The sequence below is a fragment of the Amblyomma maculatum genome, chromosome 1 (assembly GCF_055883805.1).
Source record: "Amblyomma maculatum isolate TAMU_Amacu chromosome 1, ASM5588380v1, whole genome shotgun sequence".
NCBI classification, from domain to species: domain Eukaryota; kingdom Metazoa; phylum Arthropoda; class Arachnida; order Ixodida; family Ixodidae; genus Amblyomma; species Amblyomma maculatum.
Window position 1 is genome coordinate 373,066,403 of NC_139344.1, and position 23,676 is coordinate 373,090,078.

Below are 23,676 nucleotides of genomic sequence, written 5' to 3' on the forward strand. Positions count from 1 at the left end.
AGAAAAAAAAGCTGCCGAATGCGACAAAGAAGCTAAACGGATTTATTACAGTACCCCTATATACATAGTTACCCTGAGTCTGCGAATGCCGCATCATAGGGTTTAAAAAGGAAACTGAAAAAAAAAAAAAAAATACAGCTGAGGGGGGGGGGGGGGGGGGGGGTTGCAGCGCAGTTTTACATGCGCTAAATATCGCCCCACTTAGTAAGTCACCGAGATGTCTATATAAGGTGGATAGAGTCTCAGAAAGGAGATGGCAATGTGAATCAGGATTTCATAAATGAGAAGGCAGATGGAAACTCTTTTTTTCGAAATGTTGCGAGGATTAATTGAAACAAATACGGAATATTATATAAAATTTCCCCCTCTGCCCGAACGTTGCGCAAGAAAGCATGAGCAGTATAAGGAAATAGAACCTACTATTGCGTATACTTGTGGGTTAAGTTGCCAAGTAACTCTTAATCGGAGCTGTCTGATGCGCCGAAATCGAGTTAGGAGAGAGGCTTTTGCAGGGATCGTGTTGAAATGTCAAAATGTGATTATTAATGCACTTTTGCAGTGATATCTGCATTTATGTTGCAATTGTATTTGTTGCCCTCACTGTAACGTCTCTCAGTAGAGAATCAACATGATAGTGAACAAAAATAAACAAAACATGCGCTACTGATCCTGTGTTCTACACCACCATCACGAAACAAAAAAAAAAGCACACTCGCTTATGCTTTCTTTGGCATATGTTACTATCGCTTTCGCTCATACGCTGCCTAAATAGTAAAATGTTAAAATTTGTCTTTTGACCGCGGTCTTGGGACGTGTCTGGCGCTTGTCAGGGACTTTTATTTTTAACCCTGGCTCCGTGCATATACATATAGAGCGCGTGAGAAAACGTTTATCAGTAGTTGCCTCTTCCCAAGGGGGTCTATTTTTACCAGACCTTGTGTTTATTTCCCTGCTGTCACAATTAACTTTCAGACCAGCGAACGGGTCCATACTTAACGCGAGCGGATGTACGTGCTTACGCAAACAGCGTTGTCAACGACGCGTATCGGAACAGGCCCCGTTCTCACCAGATAGCAGGGGAGAAAAAAAAAAAAAAAGATGTGCAGCCAACTTGGGCGCTGCCTTCGGTTTTAAGGCGTCATGTTTTGCGCATTTGCCGCTACGAGAGAACGTAACCACTCGCGTGAGCCTTGGAAAGAGGAATAAATGTATGAGTGTGCAAACAAGCTGGTGTGCTCCTTGAGCTTTAGTCTTCCGATCTTGCTCATGTTCCAGAAGTTTTCGAATGCCGTAGTGAGAAAATTGGCCTCGCCGAAGGCTCTATGCGTCCTTATTTGGGATCTCGCGAGAAAGCTGATTGCGCGACCTGTTCCTTTTTTGAATACCGCCTATGCAATGATATCCAAATGACGACTTGAATTAAAGGTGAGGACATGTATTTATTTTCTCGTGGGAGGGATGAAAGGACGGTTTTCGCGAGGGAAGCTGTCCCCGCGGCACGTTCTGATTATACAATGGTAACAAGGGACAACAACAGAGGCCGTTATGACGTCAGAAGCGACGTATGTTTAATAACCACTGCTCAATGACACGCGCGACGCGATACGAAGGCAGGCTGGCTCCTCAGCTGCAGCCTTGAGACCTTGTATGGTGCGTGTTAACACAATCGATATAAATGCGAACGCTGCCGAATGTGATAATCTTAAGGTTGTTGGTCACTGCCGAAGTATGCGAATAAAAACAATGCTGATACACGTTGGAGGAAATTGACGCAGCCGTGTACAGGAATGCGTTCCCAAAGGTTGTTTATAGAAGACCCTTTAACCATTCGATTCTAAATTCATGCGCTTTATTCTGGGCTCAGCCGAACAAACAGCATACACATCTTACTATAGGCTGCCGCGTGTACGGCGTGTGGACGGAATTCATTTTCATTCGATGCAGCAGTGCTTATACACACACGCCTTATATGCAAACGATACAGCCACAGATGAGCACGCGGACCTCACGTTCCGCACCGGATTTCTCCCCAGCACAGACGTAAACATACGCATAGGGACATCCAGACACGCATGCACACAGTTCACAGAAAGGAATACAGGGCTATGCAGCGACGCAGTGCCTGGAGCGCATGTGCGCAGTGTTACCCACCGTTCGCCACATGTCGGCAGGGCTGGGCAGCACCACCTCTCCGGCGAAGACTCGAGCCGCCCAGCGGCTCTGCAACTCGGAGATGGGCAGCAAGGCGCCAATGGGCTGAGCCAGACCAATCAGGGCCAGCCCGGGCTTGTCGGGCGGGAACACCAGTCGGTACACGCCGACGTGATTGTCTTCGGACAGGTCCAGCACGCCTGGTGCCAGGTAGGGAAAGGAGAGGCGGTATCCGGTCGCCAGGATGACGTCGTCCACGGGCAGCGGCTCGGTGCCGGCCGGGTCGTCTTCGAACAGTACACCATCCTTCGTGAACTCCTTCACCTGACCTGCACGAGGAGCCGACGAGAGTGCGCTAGCACGTGCACACGCTATGGCTGGTTGGCCGCAGACTCTCATGATCTCAGAAACAAAGCAAGAATGAACTCTGGGAGAACCTCTCCTGTTAAAGAAGGGCGCAAATATTGAGGCAAATATCGCCACGAGCTACGCAGTTAGCGGGGGATCGCACTTGCGAGGATTGTTTCCAAACGAGGACCGGAATATATCACCAGTAATATCATTACGAATGCCATAGCATTCCCACTTACTGACCGGTTTTCCAGTATGCTTTTGCAGCAGGAGTCGGTGCTGTAAACAATGTGTGGAGACGACTTCGCAAAAGTGGAGAACCCCCCCCCCCCCCCCCCCCCCCTAAAAAAAAAGAAAAAAATGTCCCAAACACGTTCGAACCTTTAATGATAGCAGCAGGAAGATAGAGATAGATGGGTTTATTGATAGGAAAGGCAGAAAGGTTGGCCGGAATGATTAAAATCTGGCCCGCTAATCTGCACATGGGAAAGGGAGCAAATGACGCACAAGTGGTTTAGGGTGCTTTAAATTGAACTGAACGCCAGTTGGTTTACATAAATGGGGCTAATGACGCCGTTCTGCAATGCATCTCACTTTAAGCATAGCGAGCCAGCACGTCTCAGTGCGCTGACAAGCACGCACCTTTGATGCATACTGTGCCAGACAGTATGCGGTTGGGCAGCGCGTCGTTGACCATGGGGTGCTGTCCGAAGATGCGATGCTTTGGTTTGAGCCGGTAGGCGGCATGATCGAAACGCTGGTTGATGGCGCTCTCGCAGATCAGGCACGCCAGCTCGTAAGGCAGCAGGTGCATGGCCAGGTTCAGCAGCCGCGTCGTGTAGGCGGCGTCGAAGGGACGACCCCGGGGACCCACGCGGCCGATCACCCACGAGCCACGCCGGGTGCTCAGCCACACCTGTCAAGAGACACTAGCACTCAGACCATCGAATCACTGAGGCTAGAGCATCGTTAATTACATCATTTTGAAACCTGCGCGCAGAAACCTGGCCACCTGGCTACCCCTTGTGGCCACTTCGCGGAGGTTAGCAGATGGAGGCGCCAGCTACGAAGAGGCTCATAGAACTATGTCGTTCACTGTCATTAACTTCGCAAACGTTGAAAGACATTACTAGTTTTAGCTTTAAATTTCTCTCTGTCATGTGTGAATTTTTGTTACTCTTTTTTATTCACCGATTGTTTTGCCAGCAGTTGACGCTGTTGTGAACCGTCTTGAATTTTGAAATTTGTGCACAGTTGATTTTGCGCCCTACAGGCGTCACGAAAATCAGCTAACACTGGTGTTGTGACCCATTCTATCCAACCATACAATGATCGTGGCATAGTACGGTATGGTATGGCATGGCAAGCGTGGCAGGGTACGGTATGGTGTTGTGTGGCATGGTATGGTATGGCACGGTGTGTGGGATTTATTGTTTCAAGGCCTTCTTACGAGGCCGCAGCGCTGCTCGGATTGACTCGGACGTAGTTGGCGAACGCAAACAACGACGGCTAAATGCAATCTATCAATTAAAGTTTTGCTCTAGCACAACGAAAGAAGAAAACAGGAACACGACGTACTGACTTGATTGAAAGAAAAAAAAGAATGGGAGCGAAGAAACCACAACAATGCATTCTGCTGCCAACAAAGTGGACAAAACAACAACAACCTAACAACCTCGAAAGGAATACCGCGAGCGACCACGCCCCTCCGTCCTAATTGATATACGCACTCTTAGGTGACAGTCGTAATATTTTTTATCCCTCCGCAGCGGCAGCATATCTATTTCATTTCGGATGAATTCAACAGGCAGGGAACATGTGCAATCACCTTCCATGCACGACATCACTATTTTTTCCCCTTTCAACTGCCCGGGCTATTTCAAAACGAACGATGACGTTTTAAGTAACAATCGGCAAAGTTCCCTGGAGTCTGCAAGGTGAGACATTTCCTTCTGGGCTCTAAAAGCCATTAATTTAGGAAGCGTTCAGTTCGATCCACATAGTATTTGCCCCGTGAAAGAGTGATTTTATGAACTATCCCTGCTGAACAAGCAACGGAAGATGAAAGGTTCTTGATCATTGGCAAGCACACCCTAGTTAACTTCCTTTGCAGTTATTTTTGAAGATTAAAGGAGCAGAAATGAAAACATTGGCGTCCAATTTTCTTCAACTTGTGAGAGATATGCCATATGTATATAATGCAAGTCCGCGAAAGGATTCTTTTCAATTTTCTAGTCATTGAAAGCGGCCAATTTTTCGAGCCAGTGTTCATAAGTGATGTGTGTAAAGTACCTTGTGCAAAGCAAACCTTTAGTCATGTTTCCAGAAAATTCGTGAAAATTTACGCTTGTCGATCGATCGGCTTAGTAGCTGTGGACACCCCCAGAAGCTACTCAGTGCTTTTGTGCCGTGTTATGTAACGCACACTTGCTTTGCAACACACGCATCCACTGAGGCATTCACGCGTGACACATGTCGGACCGATTGGTTCCCGTAAATTGCTGGTCACACCGCAACGTGTACGATGCAGGGTTGTCCGATGGCCTCTCCCGTTCTTTGATACTGGGCCCTTTTGCCTTCTCCTCGATAGGCAGGGCTTCCGGGTACAATTACACCGGAAGTGTGCCACCGCCATCTCCAGTGGAAGACGGCGCCAACTTGGCTGAGCGGAGCAAAAGGTCTCGAAGCGGACGACGAAGCCTTGTTTCGGTGTGACCTCACAAACAAGTAAACTCGCACGGCGCACGTACGCGTACACACTCCTGAGTCCCTAGTTCGGTCGAGAGTCGGCCAGTGCTCTACCTGCTTAGGTGCTTACCGTTTATATATGCCTCTTCTCGCGACAGAGCTTCCGGCGCCTGCGAGAAGCACCAATGCAACTCAGGCCGTTCACCCGGCTCGAAGGGCGCGATATATAGGACACCCCGAAAGCGGAGGGAATGGAACGCTCTTCTCTCCCCGGCAAGAGTGTGGCGCCGCTTGCTTTCTCATACTGAAACTGGCCAGTTTATTGCAACGCAATCTTAACAAACTCGCCCCATGGTTGCCAAGAAAGATCAGTGTGCTTCATAATTTGTCGCGTCGCAGGGTAACGAGCGAACCATGTTTGGGGTGCTCCACGCTGTCTTTCCCCCATCGACAATTGCGGCACATAGAAAGTGATGACGTTTCAAAAAAGAGAAAAACCCCGCAGGGGTGGCGCAGTGGTTTGGGCGCTCGGCTACTGTGCCCAAGAATGCGGGATCTAATGCCGTCCTCGGCGGCCGCTTTTCGGCGGAGGCGAAGGGCAAGGCACCCGTGTGCTGTGCGATGTCAGTACACGTCAGTGATCTTTTAATGCCGTTGGGCCTGCACAGTATATAGAGAAGCAGGATGGCAGTTCGTCATGCAGATCTTGACGCACAGCCAGTTATAGAATACTTTAAGGAAAGTGTTGCAAGATATTGTGAACTTATACAACTTGTGGATCCAGCACCTGACTGGCTCCCCGCAAATCGAGATTTTTAAATCTTTAAAAGAATTTTAACCCTGGTACGTCAGTCAAACACGGCTGACGGTTCCTGTGTAAATATGGTATATTTTGGGTACAGTAGAAAAGTGTGTAAGGTTCGGGAGGGGGGGGGGGGGGGGGGGAATTGTCTTTGCCTTCGTACTGTAGTAGCGGGGTGCCTCAACATTGCCGGGGCGAACGTTTCAAGCGCGTCGAGCACTACCTTTAAGGTGTGTCACCATAGCCAGCTTTATCAAAGTTGTGTCTGAAGAAACGTAAATGCCGATCTGTTTATTGAAGGGCTACCACGCATTCGCTTTAGCCTCTGGGTGCCCTTCTCCATAGTTGTGATGACCTATTAGTGCAGAACCACGTTCCCCAGAGCTTTTGTCTGCACATACTGAAAGCCTATCCTGAGCATAAAAACTATAAAAATGCTACGTAAGGTCTTACAGATAGCAGCAGGCCTGTTTCCTATATAGCACAGCAGTAGAGCCTTATCTCAGGATAGTCTTACGACTTTTTAGCGCCTTACGATAGTGCCACGTACGACTGAAGGCTTCTGAGCGGCTCCATGGACTGGCTCGCGCGAGCTCTCAAAACCAGGCATCAGTGTCATCATTCCCTGTGCTGAAAAAGTGCTATGGACTGCCGTTTCGCCATACACAAACCTGCCATGGTAACCTCTCCGTGGGTTTAAACAGTCACGTCATCTGTGTTATCGTCCTGCAAGTTCATGAAGTCATCTGGGCTCCACTGCGTTGTATACGGATGCTGTGACAACCAGAGACAAAACAAGAGGCTGGGTTACTGAGTGCTGTTTGCGACATCATGTCTTATGTTGAGAGCTCTGCTGGTTCGGAGGTGCATTCGTCCTGTGTCGTTTTTCATATGGCGCTCAAAATGCCACCCTGCGTCAAATATAGATTGCTATGTTCCACAGGAAGAATTTGCGAGCCAAGTACGTCGTTCGGCCAAACTGCGGTCGGCCAAAAGCGGGCGGCCAAACTGCGGGGCGCGATTGCAGTGCACGTTGCACGCAGTGGCCTTGTTACGGGAACATGCTCGGAGCATTTTCTCGGGCAAACGCCGACCGGGAGAAATATAGCTGTGCTTCTTATCGGCTACGCAGGAATGACAATATACACCTCGCAGTTTCGGCACTGGTTTGCTGTATTCACATTTTAGCGGCATCAGTCTATGCAGTTGTTCTCAAATAGCGCGGTGACTAGCAAAATCAGCGCAAGACGACAAACAATTTGATAGGGGAAAATGGAGAGAGGGAAACCACCATGAGTCCATTTCGGTAGTTGGAAGCACGTCACTTGCTGTACGTAGCTCGATTTTCCAAGTGTTGTACGAGTAACGCTACGTCAGAGTCCCTCGATTTATCGCATAGCTTGAATTTCGTATATAACCTAAGCATGTTCTTATTAATTCGTGGCTCACAAGTGTCAGATTCGGTGGTTCGGCTTATAGTAGGTTGACGAAACCATACCAGGTCTGCTATTCGTGCAGGTATTCCAGCATCATCACCGAAATGGAAGCCTTGCAGAGGACAGGGTCCTGGTAACACTGTCTGCATAAATTGTAGCATTACTGTCCCGGCGAAGTGCTTGCACAAGGCATCGCTAAGGGACGCAACTGTCTCTGAAATAGTAGAATGAGTAAACTCGATCACTGCAAATTATTTCGGAGATTGCTACATCGTGCAGCGTTTACCAATTGCCGATTGGTCACTGCTCCCGCGCGCGCACTTCGTCGTGTCGACACATTCGGCGAAAATACCGGCGTCTGTCGTTTACTCGGTGGCCTTTCATCCTAATTTGGCCTCGCGCTTGCAAGATTGAAATCAATGGAGTGAAATTCGGCCTTAGAAAGGCGTCCCTTTCTTTGACATCAGCTTGTGGTATTTCGGCCTTAAGATACCTCGTTGAGCCTATCCATTTCGCACCTTAAATCTGCGCATCCGTCCAGTTTCCTCACTCTAGCTTTATCCATTAACCAACGCACTTAAAAAAAAAACAAAAAAAAAAACAGCTCAAAGACGTAACTACCATTAACACCATGACCTGCCACCGGAACAGAAGAGTGCTCGAAGTGGTCGTTCTCTCAGACATCCACGTTCAAGCGCCCTCAACACGCAGTCGTAGCTTTTGCTCGCCGCTTTTGAAATTTTGCTGACAGCCTCCTCCTGCTTTGGCACCGTTGTCCGTGCTGTGTGTATAACATAAAGCTCATTAATGGCGCGACCCAGACCAACCTAGCCGTAGCTATAAAGCTGCCTCCTCTTCCAGCATACGGGAGAGTTACGTACGCTCGCCCGGTCTCGACTCCTGCGTATACCAACGCGGTATGCATTTATTCGATCAAAGCGGGCCTGCAGTAAGGTCGACGTCCTTCCTTGTCGCTTACTTCAGTGCAATTTCTTATTTTTCTTTACGTCTCTCAACTTCCACCGCATTTCTCGGTATACAGTGGCCTTGTCTAGGTGGTGGTGGTGGTGCGATGTCAGCGCACGTTAAAGATCCCCAGGTGGTCGAAATACCTCAAGAGCCCTCCACTACGGCTCCTCTTTCTCTCTTTTCACTTTCTCTCCCACACTCCTCCCTTCCCTTACGGCGCGGTTGAGGTGTTCACAGAAAACAAGTGAGACAGTTACCGCGCGTTTCCCTTCCTATAAATCAATCAGGTGGTGGTGGTGGTGGCGCAGAAGGTGAAATGTTGCGTAAGATTGTTTAAGGCTGAGCGGTGAAGGAATGTTACCAGAGAGCGAGAGCGTGATGGCGGGGAGGGAGAGGTACCTATACCATGTTTTTTCTTATTCCGCGTTGTTCCATATAGCGCAAGCAAGCATATCCAATGCGCGGTTGAACTGTATTCGCTTGTTGTCGACTATACTTGCGTTCCTTGACGCTTTCACCAAGATTCCTTGAGGTGCCGCTCCTTAATAACAATAATAATAATTAGTTCACAGGAAGCGAAAGGCGCAGTATCTGTCACACTTGCTCTGTGAACACCTGAACCGCGCCGTAAGGGAAGGAAGGCGGGAGTGAAAGTGGAAAAAGAGAAAGGGGAGCCGTAGTGGAGGGCTACGGAGTAATTTCGACCACCTGGGGATCTTTAACGTGCACTGACATCGCACAGCACACGGACGCCACTTCGTTTCACCTCCATCGAAGCGCAGCCGCCGTGGTCGGGTTCGAACAGGGGCCACTCCTTATCTGGTGCGGAAAGAACATACCACACGCAGGGGCCGTAACGTCGCCGCGCAGTCTCATCATTATTGTACTATGCGCCTGCGAAGTTTGTCAAAACAAGACAGAGTGCATCAAGGGGCACACAAAGAGGAAGAGAAAGAAAAAATAAACGAGGAAGAACCAGCAACGCTTCTCCCATTCTTGTAACCTCCTTTCCTCACTTCTTATCTTCAGTGACATCTCGGGCAACGAAGATAAGGCAGGGCGCGCACGCACCGGTACCGAACGAAGCTCGCGTTCGTGGTTCCCCGCGGCTTAACGCTTCCCGAGGACTTTGACTACGTTATTCCAGCCGTCTCAAGGCTGTACGCATCGAATAGATCTATAGTTGATTACGGCCGGCTTATTCTTGATCTTATCGCGACAGCTCTTGCGCCGGGTGTTCTTCGAGATGCACGCCGGTCGCGGAGGTAGGCTAGGAACACGGTTATTTCAGGACACGTGCTGCTCGTGGCCTAGTGTTAAGCGCGTTTCGGCTTTTCCCCACTTTCTTCATTACACAACGCGGCCCAGCTTCACTTGCCTCGTAGGCGGAAATGAGGGCAGGGAACAGAATATCAAGGTTACGCTGCCACGCATAGACCTCCTGGCTTTTTCTTTGGCCCTTGGTGCCTCGGAGTAAGCAAGAAAGTAGGCGTATACTTTCTCTATTGGTTTTGACCGACCGGTTTGAATATTGGCCTGTAGTGAACGAACACCACAAGAATGATGCTCTATCAAATGAGAAGCTGTTTGTCCCCCACGGAGGCCTACAATGCTGCTATGTAAAGCCATTGTGAAAAGTTCATAGGCTATGGGTTCGTTTCGATGTACTACACTGCATTGGTGCTCTATTGGAATTCCTAGGCTTGGGAGGCGTGAGTACAAGAGTTCCTCTCGCTGTTCACATATTTCGAACACTTGCGATGCAAAGCGAGAGTACGAAGCGAGGCAAATGCTATACTCCTCTCAGCGACTAGCCCCGTGCGCTGTATAACTTTTCGACCAAACTGATTGATTTACTATAGGAAGTTGCAGGCGTAGTAACTGTCTCACTTGTTTTCTGTGGACTCCTCACGCCCAACTATTGTGCCGGAGTTCCCGGGTTCGAACCCGACAACTATTGTGCCGGAGTTCCCGGGTTCGAACCCGACCACGGCGGCTGCGTTTCGATGGAGGCGAAACGAAGTGGCATCCGTGTGCTGTGCGATGTCAGCGCACGTTAAAGAACCCCAGGTGGTCGAAATTTCCGGAGTCCTCCACTACGGCGTCCCTCATAGCCTGAGTTGCTTAGGGACGTTAAACCCCACAAACCAACCAACCAACCTTCCTATGAACCAATTATTATTATCTTTAAAGCACCCCTTGCTTTTCTAACTGGTGTGCAGAAGGGTGCTGGTATAAGTTTCCTCCACCACTCCTTCGAGCCTGGATCATTATCGTATTTGCTGGAATACTGAATAAACAACGTGCGCTGAAACGACAAACACATGGAAGAGACAGGAGAGATGACAGCGCAAAATTGTATTCTTATCTCTCGTCTCTCTTGTTTCTCTCCGTGCTCGTCATTCCAGCGCACTTTACTGCATGAATCATGTAGCACCTAGCCCATTAGAAAATCTTACTGGTTGGTATCTTCTCTAAGACTTCAATCCTAGCCTGCTTTTGGGAGAAGATGCACTGGTAGAAACTTCTCATGTTTTTAAATTCCTAAAAGAGGCAAAGCTCCCAAGCAAACTTTAAAATTTCTCATCTACAAAATAAAAACATCTTGCTCTTGGCGCATGATAGTCTCAGTTGCTTATGCGCCAAAAAACCCAACACAACACAATCTCTACGGCTTCACGCACATCTGTCCTGTCGTCTCTATGGTCTCTACCTGAGTTCGTCTTTTCAGAACGCGTTGTTAATTAATGATTTCCCAATTAGCCTGCGAGAGACTCCTGCTGCTCGAATTGTCAATTTTTTGTTTGTTTGTTGCGGGCGCTCGCTTTTTCTTTCTTCTCCCTTTGTTCCCCTCGCCACCTGTAGAATATAGCCTACTGTGCATCTTTATAGTTAACCTCTCTGTCTTTCCGTTGTTCTCCTTTTCTCTCTCTCTCTCTTTCCTTTGCGAATCTGCGGAACCGTGCCCGCAGCACAGGAAAGCGCTGAAGAAGTATACAAGTTCAATTCCCTCATCAGCCCAAAAAGCCAGTTTTTTTTTTTTTTTTCGAAGGCCGTGAGAAGTTCCATAGCCGTATCGCAGTGAATATTTTGGTCCTGATATGAAGCAAGAAGATCTGGAAAAAAAAAAAAAATATGTTGACGTAACAACAGGTTTTGAAATAGAAGCAGATTCGACAAATAAGTTGCAGCGGTTTGTGCTTATATATAGGTGCCATCAATCGACAATCATTAGTGTGTTTTTGGACCTGAATGGAAAGGATGGAAATGAGTTTTTGGAAGTATAAAGTACAGAATTGCGGATCACCGCCTGCTGCGCCGTTCTAGAAGTACGCAAGCGTCCCTTGTCACGCGTTGTTCGACTATAGAGCTTCGGTTAACTGATTGATTCGGGTTACGCTTCCCACGAACCTAACTGCTATCTCAACATTGACTTCAGGGAACAAGGAACAGGGAGTAGGCGGCCTAGTGGTGTTTTTTTGCTGCGAGCTGCCGAAAGCTGCCAGAAATATCGAAGAAAAAGTTTGAGAGGCAATTTCACAAGGCCAGTGATCCATGGTTGACAGGATTTGTCAGAAGTTTTGATCGGTGGCAAGTAGTAATCTTTTGACAGGAAGTATACGTCGCCAAACTCCCAAGACGAGTGCTTTACTGATTATTAGTTAGCTCTTGCAACTAATGCATTTTTCACGTGCTATCTTATGCCTCAGGACCCGATCCTATCGTCGACTTGCGTAGGTTTGGCGCCGGTTATAGCAGCGTAAGCGCAACCGGTAACTTCTGTTTAACCTTGCGCATATAACGCCCAGCTCCAGGCCTCGAGGAACACTCAGGGAATAACGGAGTGGTTGTTCTGTCCTTACCCTTGGCGAAGGCCTCGCTCTTTATCATCAATGACATCACGGACCCTGTGAAGAGATAACTCTACGTAAGTGGCAGGCTCACCGCGCTTTGATAACCACGGCCTAACGTTTTCTGCACGCCTTTTGGGCGAGCGCAGTATATAGCGTACACCAGTTTGCCCGAGGCCTGTATGGAGAGCCATCTTACGCTTACGTCATTACAGTCTGATCGCCTCAAGGTGATGCTCGTCCGTTTATATCCATACACCGGAGAGATCTCCCTGGATTGCGAGCAGCCCACTTGCTATCGGTGTGGTACGAAGGTGGGGAAGTCGTAACTTGTTATCCTCGAATAGTCGGCAGTGTTGATGTATTTCCCTTACTTATGCCGACGCTAGGCACATTTCGCATTGTAGACTTCCTTCATGTACGTGCATCTTGAACGGAAGGGAAAGCGACGTTCGGAGGAAAGCTTTATTTAGCCCTATATTACTTGGCGGTTTTTGGGACGCTTTCAGAGATGTCTGCTTGTTGAATCCACAAGAGTCTTCTCCGTCGACTTTGTCCACTTTTGCACAATGGTCGGTTGCCCTCAGTCCAGGGCTCCGCTGGCTACTGCCGCCCGTTGGGCTCGCTGTACCAGACCTTGCTGGTCTTCGCAGCGGTCGCTGGACAGCAGTCTCCCATTGCTCCGCACTCGGGTTTCGAATTTTGGGGACCACATCTATGTTTTGACAGGCCTATGTGATGTGATATAGTGTTGGTTTTTCATCGCACCACGGACATCTGTCAGCGTATATGGTAGGGTGCATTTTGTTTAGCATGTGTAGGTTTGGGTATGAACCCGTCTGTAATTGTCTCCATATGACAGCTTCCTCTCTGGTGAGAGAACTGTGCGGTGGAGGATATCGCATTCTTCTTCCTCTATAGTTTTCTAGTATGGCCCAGTATGCCTTGGGTGCTGGCAAAAGTTCCGCGGACTCGTCGGATGCTCGGAGAGAACGCAAGGCTACGCCGTGGTTATATGACCTGTTTTTCTTTTTTGCTTTTTCTTCTTTTCCTGCCTGCCTTGGGACTGGGGAGAGATTCTTGCTTCTAAATAACTGCCTGTGTTTGCTTGTCAGAGGCTGCTGAATTCGCACATATGACCTTGAGCTGCAGCGTGCACCCTTAGTGAACATGCGTTGTGCGTCGCATATGACTGGTCATGAATGCATGCCAGACTGAATAGCTATGAATGCCCCATGAATGCCACTTTAATGGTCGTTAATGCTGGATAGACTGATAAGAGAAATATGGCTTGGGTAACCGCCCACTCTTTCAGTTGCGTTTCGAACATATTTTCACAGCTAATTGTGCTCATTCTGGTGAAAAGAAGTTGTTGTCCTGCTGTGTTTACTGACCTAAGTGATTGGTTCCACGATGTGTCCGCGCAAACCGTGTTGAGAGCACAGCTTTGAATGTTGTCTCCCGTGCAACTGCGGAAGTTATTCACTTGCTGGATGGGAAGTCGGAAGTCGCGAGCGTGTGCATCAGTGTGGAAAGTAGATCCGTAGGAAAGGGTAAAGATTCATAATTACAATTCAGTAGTTAACCGTCGAGTTGAAAGTGCGAACTTAACCAGCAATGCTCGCCCTGAAAAACGATGTTAACTCAAACCTTATTCCCAGCTTACGGCATTGTTGCGTTTAAGCTGTAATGGTGCTCGCCAGTGCAGGCACTGCTTCGCGGAAGTCGGTATACTACTTGCACGTGCTGAACGCGAGGGGGCGTGACGATAGGTGCGTATGGCTTAGCCCTTTGACACCAGGGAAAGTTTCGTTATCAAGTCCGGATCAGGGCTCGCCGGCACGCAACCAAGTGAGACGCACAGACTCTCAGCGAAACTGTGCCTTCGCGCCAGCTTGCTGCATTGTGCCCTGCACAGTGAGCTGCCGGTGCAGTGGGATAAGTAACCCTTTCTTACGGTTGTAGCTCTGCATCTCTGCAAGTGTTCTTTCTAAGCAATGCGGAACTCGGTCACTCTACGCCACTATAGACGGCAAACCGGCACAGACGCGCCTCCATCAACTAGTTATAGGGAACAACGAAATGCAGGCGGCGGTAAACAAAAACAGCAAAGAAAGCAAGCAAGCGTCTCGGATACAACAAAACAGGTCGCGGCCCATCTCCCTCTTTCCGTGAGCGCCCTCTCTCAGCACTGCGCAGAAAGAGGCGATGACGGGAAGAAGGCGAAGACGCGTGCTTACCGCTGCAGACCTGCAAGGCGCCTTTCGTCCATTTCTGGACATTCTGCCTTAAGGCTGCTACAAGATATGTGCAGTGCAGTAGTCCTGACACGACTTTTGCGTCGCTGTTCCGACTACGAAAGAGAAGGCCAAGTAGAGGCTTTTCTCTGTTTATGCTGTTGAAACGGGATGAAATTGCAGGCTTGTGCAGGAGGATACATATTGCATGACGGTAGCGTGATGATGTAGGGACCACAGACAGTGAATAGCCGCATATCTTGCACAGGGCAAGGAAAAAAACTTCAGCGCAACAGGAAACGAAGTGTACAAAGGCACGAACGGCACGAGCGATGGCAAGCTTTTGTAGTCGGGCTCATTGTGACAGTCTCTGTGTAGTCCGCTTCTGCTATGATTCAAATTTTCCTTTTTTTTTTTTTTACGAACTGTGCACTAACAATCCGGGTTTATGAATCAGTCTTTCATAGAGAGCTTTTCTTTGCGCTCATCTCGATTTCAAAAGAGCCTGAAAACGGTATGTGAGAGGCGTTTTATAAACCATAACATGGACACGGCACTGCTCTACTATGGACCATACTGCATCTAAGGCATTTCACACCTGTTGAGATATGCCTAGGCTTGATAATTAAAAGTTATCTATTCTGGAATAGACATATCGACAATATTTGCACAGCAGCATTTATAAAGCTGCATTTCCTCAAGCATAAGCTCCGTTATTCTTCATCTGACGTAAAAATTCGCTATATTTATTTATTTATTTACTTATTTATTTATTTATTTATTTAACTTCTTGACAGGAGACAAATACAATGCCTGATGCAGGAACAGAAGCTAAAGGCAGTTGGTGCTCGAATATTCGTGCATAATCTCGGACTTGTACACTACATAAAAAAAAAAAAAAGCTAGAAAAAGTGAAAAGAAAAACTCTCAGGTTTGTGTACTCGAAATTCTTTAAATACGATGCACCGCGGAATTAATCCAAAATCGCGACATACCATGCCTCGAAGATTGGCGAAGAAACTTTCATTTAGGATTTCTTTCCCTTTTACTTAACGGCAAACTAGGAGATGATCCCTCCCAATATTTAATTCCGCAACCCGCCAGAAGCACTCCATACTATCATACGGATTTATTATCGCCTTATTTTGCTAGAACTAACTTCTGTTTTCTTTTTCCTACCCACCGTCGCTGACTGAAACATGTATGCACAGGTCTGATTACACTACCACGAACTAATGCTAGTTTTTCTGAATTTATGCTCCACCTCGCGGCTCTTTCTGAATACCTTGTTTTGCATGTATACGTTTTTTCTTTGTACCTCAACGTGCCTTGTTTCATAGCCATATTACGCTGCAAACCGTATGTTGTAAGTGCCATTTAGGCTGTGAATTGCTTTATTTTGTAGAAATTTATCTGCTTTTGTAATTGCTATGTATGGTGCCCTTTCTGTTTGGACATAACCATGATCCGCAGTATGTCTGTAAAAATAAAAATATAAAAAAAATATGGTTATGTGACTATTGGGTGTTTAGGATATGGTTTCCGGAAGAAAAGTGATTGTCGAAGAAAATGCCTCAAATACTTTTCTTCGGCCCACGTAGACGTATACGTCAAATAGCGCAACCATGGTTGCTTACACGTAATACACTTATTTCTGCTGCTCTGGAAGTGGCCCTGGACTCGGCTTTCGACTTGCGTCTGCGTCACCGCTGTGCCGTCTATGACCCTGTGCTGCTTTTACTAAGTATAGTGCATTGAAAGGCCTACGATCCTGCTTGTAATATGTGGGTATGGCTGCCCTGTTTTTACCACCGATGTGAGTACATGCACTGCGCTGTGCTCTGAACGCCTCAGTCCTCTCCTTCTGATAGGGCCACATCAATCGATGACCCTCAAAGCCTACATAGCACTTTTTCGCTACCTGAGAGCATCATGGTAGCGTTAAGAATTGACTGTTCAGTTCAGTTCAGTCGTTCAGTCGTGTCCGACTCTTCGTGACCCAATGGACCATATCACGCCACGCTTTCCGGTCTTTCACTATCTTCCTAACATCGCATAACTTCATCTGCAGCGCCTCGAGGATGCCATCTAACCATCGCGTTCGCTGCCTACCCTTTCTCCGGTGACCCTCAACCTTTCCCAACATCAAATCTTTCTCCAGCGACTCCTCTCTTCTCATCAGATGACCAAAGTAGCTGAGCTTTAACTTTAGAATTTGACCCTCCAATGAGCAGTCAGGGTTTATGGTTGACAATACCTACTGATTTGATCTTCTGGCCGTCCAAGGAACTCTCAATTGACTGTACTCCTCACGAATTTGTTATTTCAATTTTTCATACCCTCATTCCTCCTGACCAGCGCAGGTTAGAAAACCAGAACACTCTTCTGGTTAACCTCCCTGCCTTTCTTTTCCGTGTTTCTCTCTGTCTTTCTGTGGCACTGTAATGATTGTCCCAGTAATCATTTCTTCAAATGCGTGACAACGGTTCAAACCTGTTCGTAGTTTCTGCTTCTTTTTACACGCTTCTAATTACCCTACTTCTTACTACCTTTGATGCATGCGCCTACGCAGTGACCGCAGATGCATGCGAAAGCTAAAGTTGAGTCGAGAGAAGGACTTCCGCGGTGGTCGCAATTAGATGGAGGCGAAAGGCAAAGGACGCTTTTGTGTATGAACTGTAACTTCACGTTAAAAAATCCCAGGTGGCTGAAGTTAATCCGGGGCTTTCCACTACGGTGTTTCCCGTATAGCCCGTGGCCAACTGGAGAAGTTAAACTACTACTCACAAAACATCCATCATAGGTCTTCGTTGAAAGATTTGTACATGCCCCAGCTGGCTTCTTACAGGAGAAGATGCTTATATATGGGCAGCAGAAAATGGGACAGCTCACTGGGTCCCGTGCTCGGCGTCTGTGCCTTGCTCTGTGCATTGTCTTAGACTCTCACGTGCTGTACGCTGCGTCCTCTTTTGCACTGTCTGGCTCAGCCGGGCCTGCTTGACACGACACCAACACAGCACGCAACTAGCGGGCCGCCGAAATACCCTTTAGCGTCCAGTTTCCTTTCTCTTCACGGCGCGCGGCCATTTGCATCGGGCCGTCCTTCCCCCAAGGGTTCGTTGCGCCGATGACGTCACGGACAAGACTTGGCCTGGCGCTAAGCGATCCGCTCGGGGCGCGAGTCGAAAGAGGGGCACTTCGGCGGCGTCGACCCGGGCGACGCCCCTTTCGATGTGTGTGTTCCCGACGAAGAGTCCCGGAGGAAAGCGCCGGAAGTGGCTTATACTAATTGGGGGCGAGCAAGAATGCGATGTATAGAAACCGGAAGTGGCCTCTAGCCGCCTTTTGCAGCGGACGCTAATGAAACCGAGGACAGTTGTCTGCATCAACGGGTTCGGGCGAGCGTCTTGATAAATATAACCGTATAGTACTGTAGTTGCAGCATCGCTGGGCACCGATAAGGAAAGTTATAGTTACGTGATGGATTAACGTTCTGGCTTGGTTTGTTCATCCTTGCAGCGGCACTAAATGATCACGCATTGCGGTTTTCTTTTGCACTCGGCAACGAGAAGGGGCTGTGTCATGGTCGTCGAACGGATATATCTACAAGGATGGGGGTGTGAGAAAACCATATAAACCCGTGTCACTTCTCATGGTGAAGGCTGAAATCTTTACTATAATCAAAGTTGCCGCAAGAGTGCTTAAGCATAACTAAACTAGGTATATATTTTTTCTTACTTACTCATTGTATGCTTAGCTGTTTAGCTATATCTCAATCCAACGCGGCGGGCTGGTTTAGAACCCTTCACAATGACGACCGGAGCAGTTAGCAGCTGGACTGGTAAGCAAACAAAACATGGCCACAGAATGAAATTTGGTGAATTGAGTTTGAGTTGATTATGTCCCTAGCGAAAAAACTGTGCGAGTCACAATAACCTCCTACAGATTTCTCATACTAAACTCGTACAAAACTCGTATAAATCTCATATCATCTCATACAGATATCATTCAACCTATAAGAAATATATGAGAATGTATGATATTTGTATGAGTTTAGTACGAGTTTAGTATGAGAAATCTGTATGAGGCTATTGTGACTCATAGGATATTTTCGCTAGGGGTAACTTATGGATGTACCCGAAAGCACTCGACTAATTCTTGCTGTGTCTTAGCCGCTTCTCTGATCCAACTCCTCTAACTTCGTAAATGAGACTGTCTTCAGTTTTATTACATTAAAAATTCCTTTAGTTTTAGAACATTTAACAGTAATGTCTATAATATCGCATGTCAAGAAATTAAAACCTATCAGCTTACATACGAACTGAAGGGGGGCTCTTCTTAACGGCCTTGACCGTATCCCCATTTGACTGGCCGTTGACATCCACTCCCCGAGTAGAGATGCATGAATTCCGATTTTAAGTGATCCATATCTGCACGTCGGCGCAGGCTAGAAGAGTACAGTAATGATCGCAGCACACAGCTGTCAACTGGCAGCTTCCCAGAAAGCATATCCATGTAAGGATATGCATTCATATGCGAAACACAGTTGTTCATTAGCCCCGCCGTGGTGGCGCAGTGGTTAAGACGCCCGACTACTGTGTCGGAGTATCCGGGCTCGAATCCAACCGCCGGCGGCTGCGTTTCGATGGAGGCGAAACGGAGTGGCGTTTGTGCGATGTCAGGGCACGTTAAAGAACCCCAGGGGGTTGAAATTTCCGGAGTCCTTCACTACGGTGTCTCCCGAAGCTTGAGTCGCTTGAGGCGTTAAACCCTACAAATATAACCAAACAGTTGTCCATTACCATGTTTTCTTAAATTCTTTTAAACTATGTAGGCTCCCGGCTCTGGTAGAGCGTCACAAAAAAAAAAAAGAAAAAAAAAAGAAAAGTAAGCACAGCCCTTTCGTGCCTTAGCGACCACCGCCGAAATGCGTTGACATGCAATCCTTTTTATTGGATTATTCTGCTAAGCCTTTAATCCCTCTTCTAAGCTATTCCCCCCAATCCTTTCTAAGCGAGGCTCTGGAAACGCATCCAGTAACACTAATTAGCATGGAAGGAAATAGCGCTGTTCTGAGAGGAAATAATCTTTACCTGACAGCACACTGCGCGCAAAGCAACGATCGCAATCGTTGACTCTATTACGGTCACGCAAGGTTCTGTCGCTCTCATCATGGCGCACTTCCTCGACTACAGGACCAGCGCCCCCGGAAGCAGAAAGCCGGAGTTATGCCACATCGGAAACGCACTTGCGAAGTCCACTGGCCACGCCATGCTGAGAGTTGTGCAAGCGCCGAGCACCTGAGTCCGCTTTATAGCATCTTCGGAAAGAGGAAGGGTAAAAAGAAAAAAAGGCTATAAAAAACAGGAAAAAGGGCGACCGTGAGATAGTTCTACGGCAGAGGAAAACATGCGAGTGCTCACGACAAAAGAACGTTTGTGTATACGCACGGACGGACGCGGCCGAAGGAGCCGTGGTTCCGTTTCCTGTTTTATGTAACGAAATGGGGTAATTGCGTACGTCGCTGGACTTCTTCCGAGCACGAACAAGTGTTTTGGCGGATGGAAGGCCCGACTACGGGAGGGAAACGCCGCTTGATGGAATCATAAAGAAAAATGGGCGAGGCTTGCGATACAGGGAAAATCTTGCCAGAATGCTCGGGAATAATGTGGCGCACTTTGTTTTTGCAGTTGGCTGTTGAAAAGCGAAACGAAAGGAAGCAAAAAAAAAAAAGGAAATTGTCGTAACTTTCTCTTTTTTTTTCTAATTGATGTGGCGGTTGATCGACATGCGGAAAGAAAAAAATAGGAAGATGGACAATAAGCCCACGCAGATTTCTCTTTCCGGTGAGCAGTACGTCTCCGACTAGCGAAAACAATAAATTTTCCTACACAGAAGAAGGCGACAGTGTTGTCTGCAGTGATGTGATTACAACCTGAGTTTTCTTCTAGGCTAAATATTCTTCCACCAGGCCTGTAAATCTCCCTACCGCGCATACATTTTCAGGCTTGAAAAATTTCTTCCTACTACCGTGCTGAATACGGAAACATCACGTAGTGGTTCGTTTCCGAGCCCCTCAATACAGGCAGGATTCACCTTTGAAAAGCGGGAGGGGAAGCGAAGGGGTGGGGGTGGGGTGAGGTGGGCTAGGCTGGAGTGAGAGCCGTTGTGTCGTGTAAAATTACTAGACCCTATCAATTATCGTTGGCGCTTAGTGGAACACCCTACCACTCCCGCGTTTTAAACAATTATAAAGCGCTTTACCCAGTCGTCACTAACACAACTCTGTAACGCACATTTAAAACAAAAGATAAAAATCTACGAGCGCTCTATCGAATAAAATGTTGCGCATATAGGAACGATTCAAACCAAACAAACTGCACTTGATGTGTCAAATTATTGCTCTCGCGTGGTGTAAGTTGGCCACAAGGTGTAATGGGTTTGCAGGAAGGGATCTCTCTTAGGCGGTGCTGAAAAGAGGGCTAATTGAACATGTTCTGAACTGATTTTAAATAAGGTAGTCGTCAGCCTTTCATATTTGAAGAAAAATTCGTCCGGGGCAGCAGGCCGAAGTTGGACCATCATAACTGCACTCCTTTTTAAAGTGTGTTCGATATTGGGTTATTCTGCTGAAGAAAAGGGCTAACGCTATTCTTATTTCGATTTGCTCGCTTATATACACCCTTTAGACACATAACTCACTATACCATGGCAGCTAATACCGTACAGTGTCGTGTGGTACCGTATGCCTAGGACAAAGGATGCTTGTGTATGCTACTGTACTACACTTTTTGGTCCCTGTCTGTTCGCCTTGTATTCTAATTGTGAATATTGCTGTTTCGGGGCAAACAATAAAAAAGAAAAACAAAAAGGTGTTGAAATTCTACTAGTCGTTACAGATGATCGAGGATTGCTCCTTGAATGTGCGTTCTTCCGCATTACCACCAGTCTTATACGCGTTGCAGAAAATGACTAACCGAGTAAAATTACAAGTTCTTCATTAAAAATGTGACTGATTACAGTGGTCAATTAGAGCCCCAGAAATGTAACTGAATAATTACAGAACAGCAATAGGTTGCCATTGCATTTCTTTTCTTCGAACTCTACTGCCTTGACACAAACTCGCTCGAACAGCAATTAACTAGTGCGGCTTGCTTGATGATGATGATGATGATGAAAACGTTTATTGAAAGCAACATTGGCGTCCGTGTGCTGTGCGATGTCAGCGCACGTTAAAGATCCCCAGGTGGTCGAAATTACTGCGTAGCCCTCCACTACGGCTCCCCTTTCTCTCTCTCCACTTTCACTCCCACCTTCATCCCTTCCATTGCGGCGCGGTTCAGGTGTCCACATAGCAAGTGTGACAGATACTGCGCCTTTCCCTTCCTGTGAACCAACTATGCTTAGATTAACCGAAGGCTGATCGTGTCCCTAGTCCGGGACACCGTTGGCCAAAGCCGCTGCCCGTGCTCTTTCGACGAGGGCTCGTTGTTCCTTGAGGTTCGAGTTGGACATGGCCGCCTCCCAGCCTTCCCGCGTTGGTTGATTTATTATACCAGAGGCTTGCTTGATATTTTTTGTTTCACTCGTCGGCTTTTTAACAGGGGTATTTTTTCCTCTTTTTTTTTTTTTTTTCAAAACTATTGTGTTGTTTTTGCAGCGTTTCCTCTTCAAGGCATCAGCCGCTGGACGGAACACTCTCTTAATGTAAGCGCTAGAGGGCAACTTCGTGTTTACCATACGAACGCCTTGCGCGTTTGCTCGACGTTGAGCAATGCTTCGATGCCAGTATTCTACGTCCTCTATCATGCGCCACTCGTTAATTGGCTCTATGAAAAGGTTGTGCAGGTAAGACCGTTGAAGAGCTTCAAAAATTCATATGTGGGTCTATACACAGCGGCGAACGGGGGTGGCTGGAGCGCGCGCAGCAATCAGATAACACGCGCGGTCGCCACCAAGGAGGAAGAGGGGGCTGGCATAGGGGGCTGAAAGGGGGGCGGAGCTCTAAAATAGTTATAGGGTCTCGTAGATGTCTTTTAAGAGGAGAATGGCGAAAGCCTACCCTTCCTATCCTATAATTTGCCTCCCATCGTTAGCCTCTTGTCGGCATTCGTTGCAGTGCTACATGTAATTATAATTGGTTTAGAGGAATGGAAGGGCGCGGTATCTATGACAGTTTCTCCGGCAAGTGCGAGTGTGGACCGTACACCATCCCTCCTGTCGCGTGGCGTTCCTTGGCGCGCGTTCAAGTGTGGCATTGCAGATTGCACGGACGCATCTCCCCCTCAGCCAATCAGAACGCCACAAAAGCGGGACGCACTTTGTCCATGACAGCATGAGCCATTAAAGGCTTTCGCCTTTAAAACATGTGTGGACAACTCCTGTATCGAACCTGCGACCTTTGTTTACCGAGACACGGCGAGTTGCCCCACTATGGAACGAAAAGTGATATCCAGTCTTGGGAGAACACGGCGCAGTAGCACCCGTACGTGCGGTGCGGTCGCGCATGGAAGTAGCTCAGCTGTAGAGGCATCTAGACGTGCTGCTTGGTGTCGTCTGCTACTGCACTCGAACGTTGTAGATGACTCAGAGCATAGCCTCCATGTAATAGCACTCAATCCAGGTCTCTCTGCTCATGCACGACTTGGCTTCGGTGCATGGTGTCACAAAACGCACATGCGCTATGGAGAGCGCGGCCACACTGCGCTGTGTTCGTCTTAAGGCTAGACGACCCTGTACGTTCTTCGTAGAGAATGAACAGCGTGTCCGGTTCGAGAGGTTGCAGGCTCGATCCAGCACTTGTAAACCCATAAATATATATATATATATATATATATATATATATATATATATATATATATATATATATATATATATATATATATATATATATATATATATATATATATATATATATATATATATATATATATCTCAGAAAGAGCTAGCTGATGACAACTGAACAATAAGTGTACAATGAATCACCAAGAGGTTAAAAACAAAACAGTGGATTTATTTCGATGTTTCTACCGGGGTCCGGCCTTTTTCGACCTGGGTCTAGTGTTTTTCAGTTTATTCAGTACACGCAGAGGGATTCAGCGGCTCAGGATGAATTCGCAGCGGAGCGTCGGACGTACTGAATCACGAAGACAACGACCAACTTCTTCGTCCTCGAGAGCGCCAGCACGCGA

General features: G+C 47.5%; 1 protein-coding gene and 1 long non-coding RNA gene across 2 annotated transcripts in view; one reads left to right on the forward strand and one right to left on the reverse strand.

Annotated features, from left to right (window-relative positions):
* Positions 1-23,676, forward strand: part of LOC146208225 (uncharacterized) — a 116,639-nt gene that overhangs the window by 47,909 nt on the left and 45,054 nt on the right. The window lies entirely within an intron of this gene.
* LOC146208226 (flavin-containing monooxygenase 5-like) overlaps positions 1-23,676 on the reverse strand; it is a 70,978-nt gene that overhangs the window by 16,588 nt on the left and 30,714 nt on the right. The window contains exons 3-4 of the mRNA XM_084592055.1: positions 3,145-3,418; positions 2,152-2,480 (exon numbers count right to left, since the gene is read on the reverse strand). Coding sequence (XP_084448181.1) covers positions 2,152-2,480; positions 3,145-3,418 — 603 coding nt within the window. The remainder of the gene's footprint in view (positions 1-2,151; positions 2,481-3,144; positions 3,419-23,676) is intronic.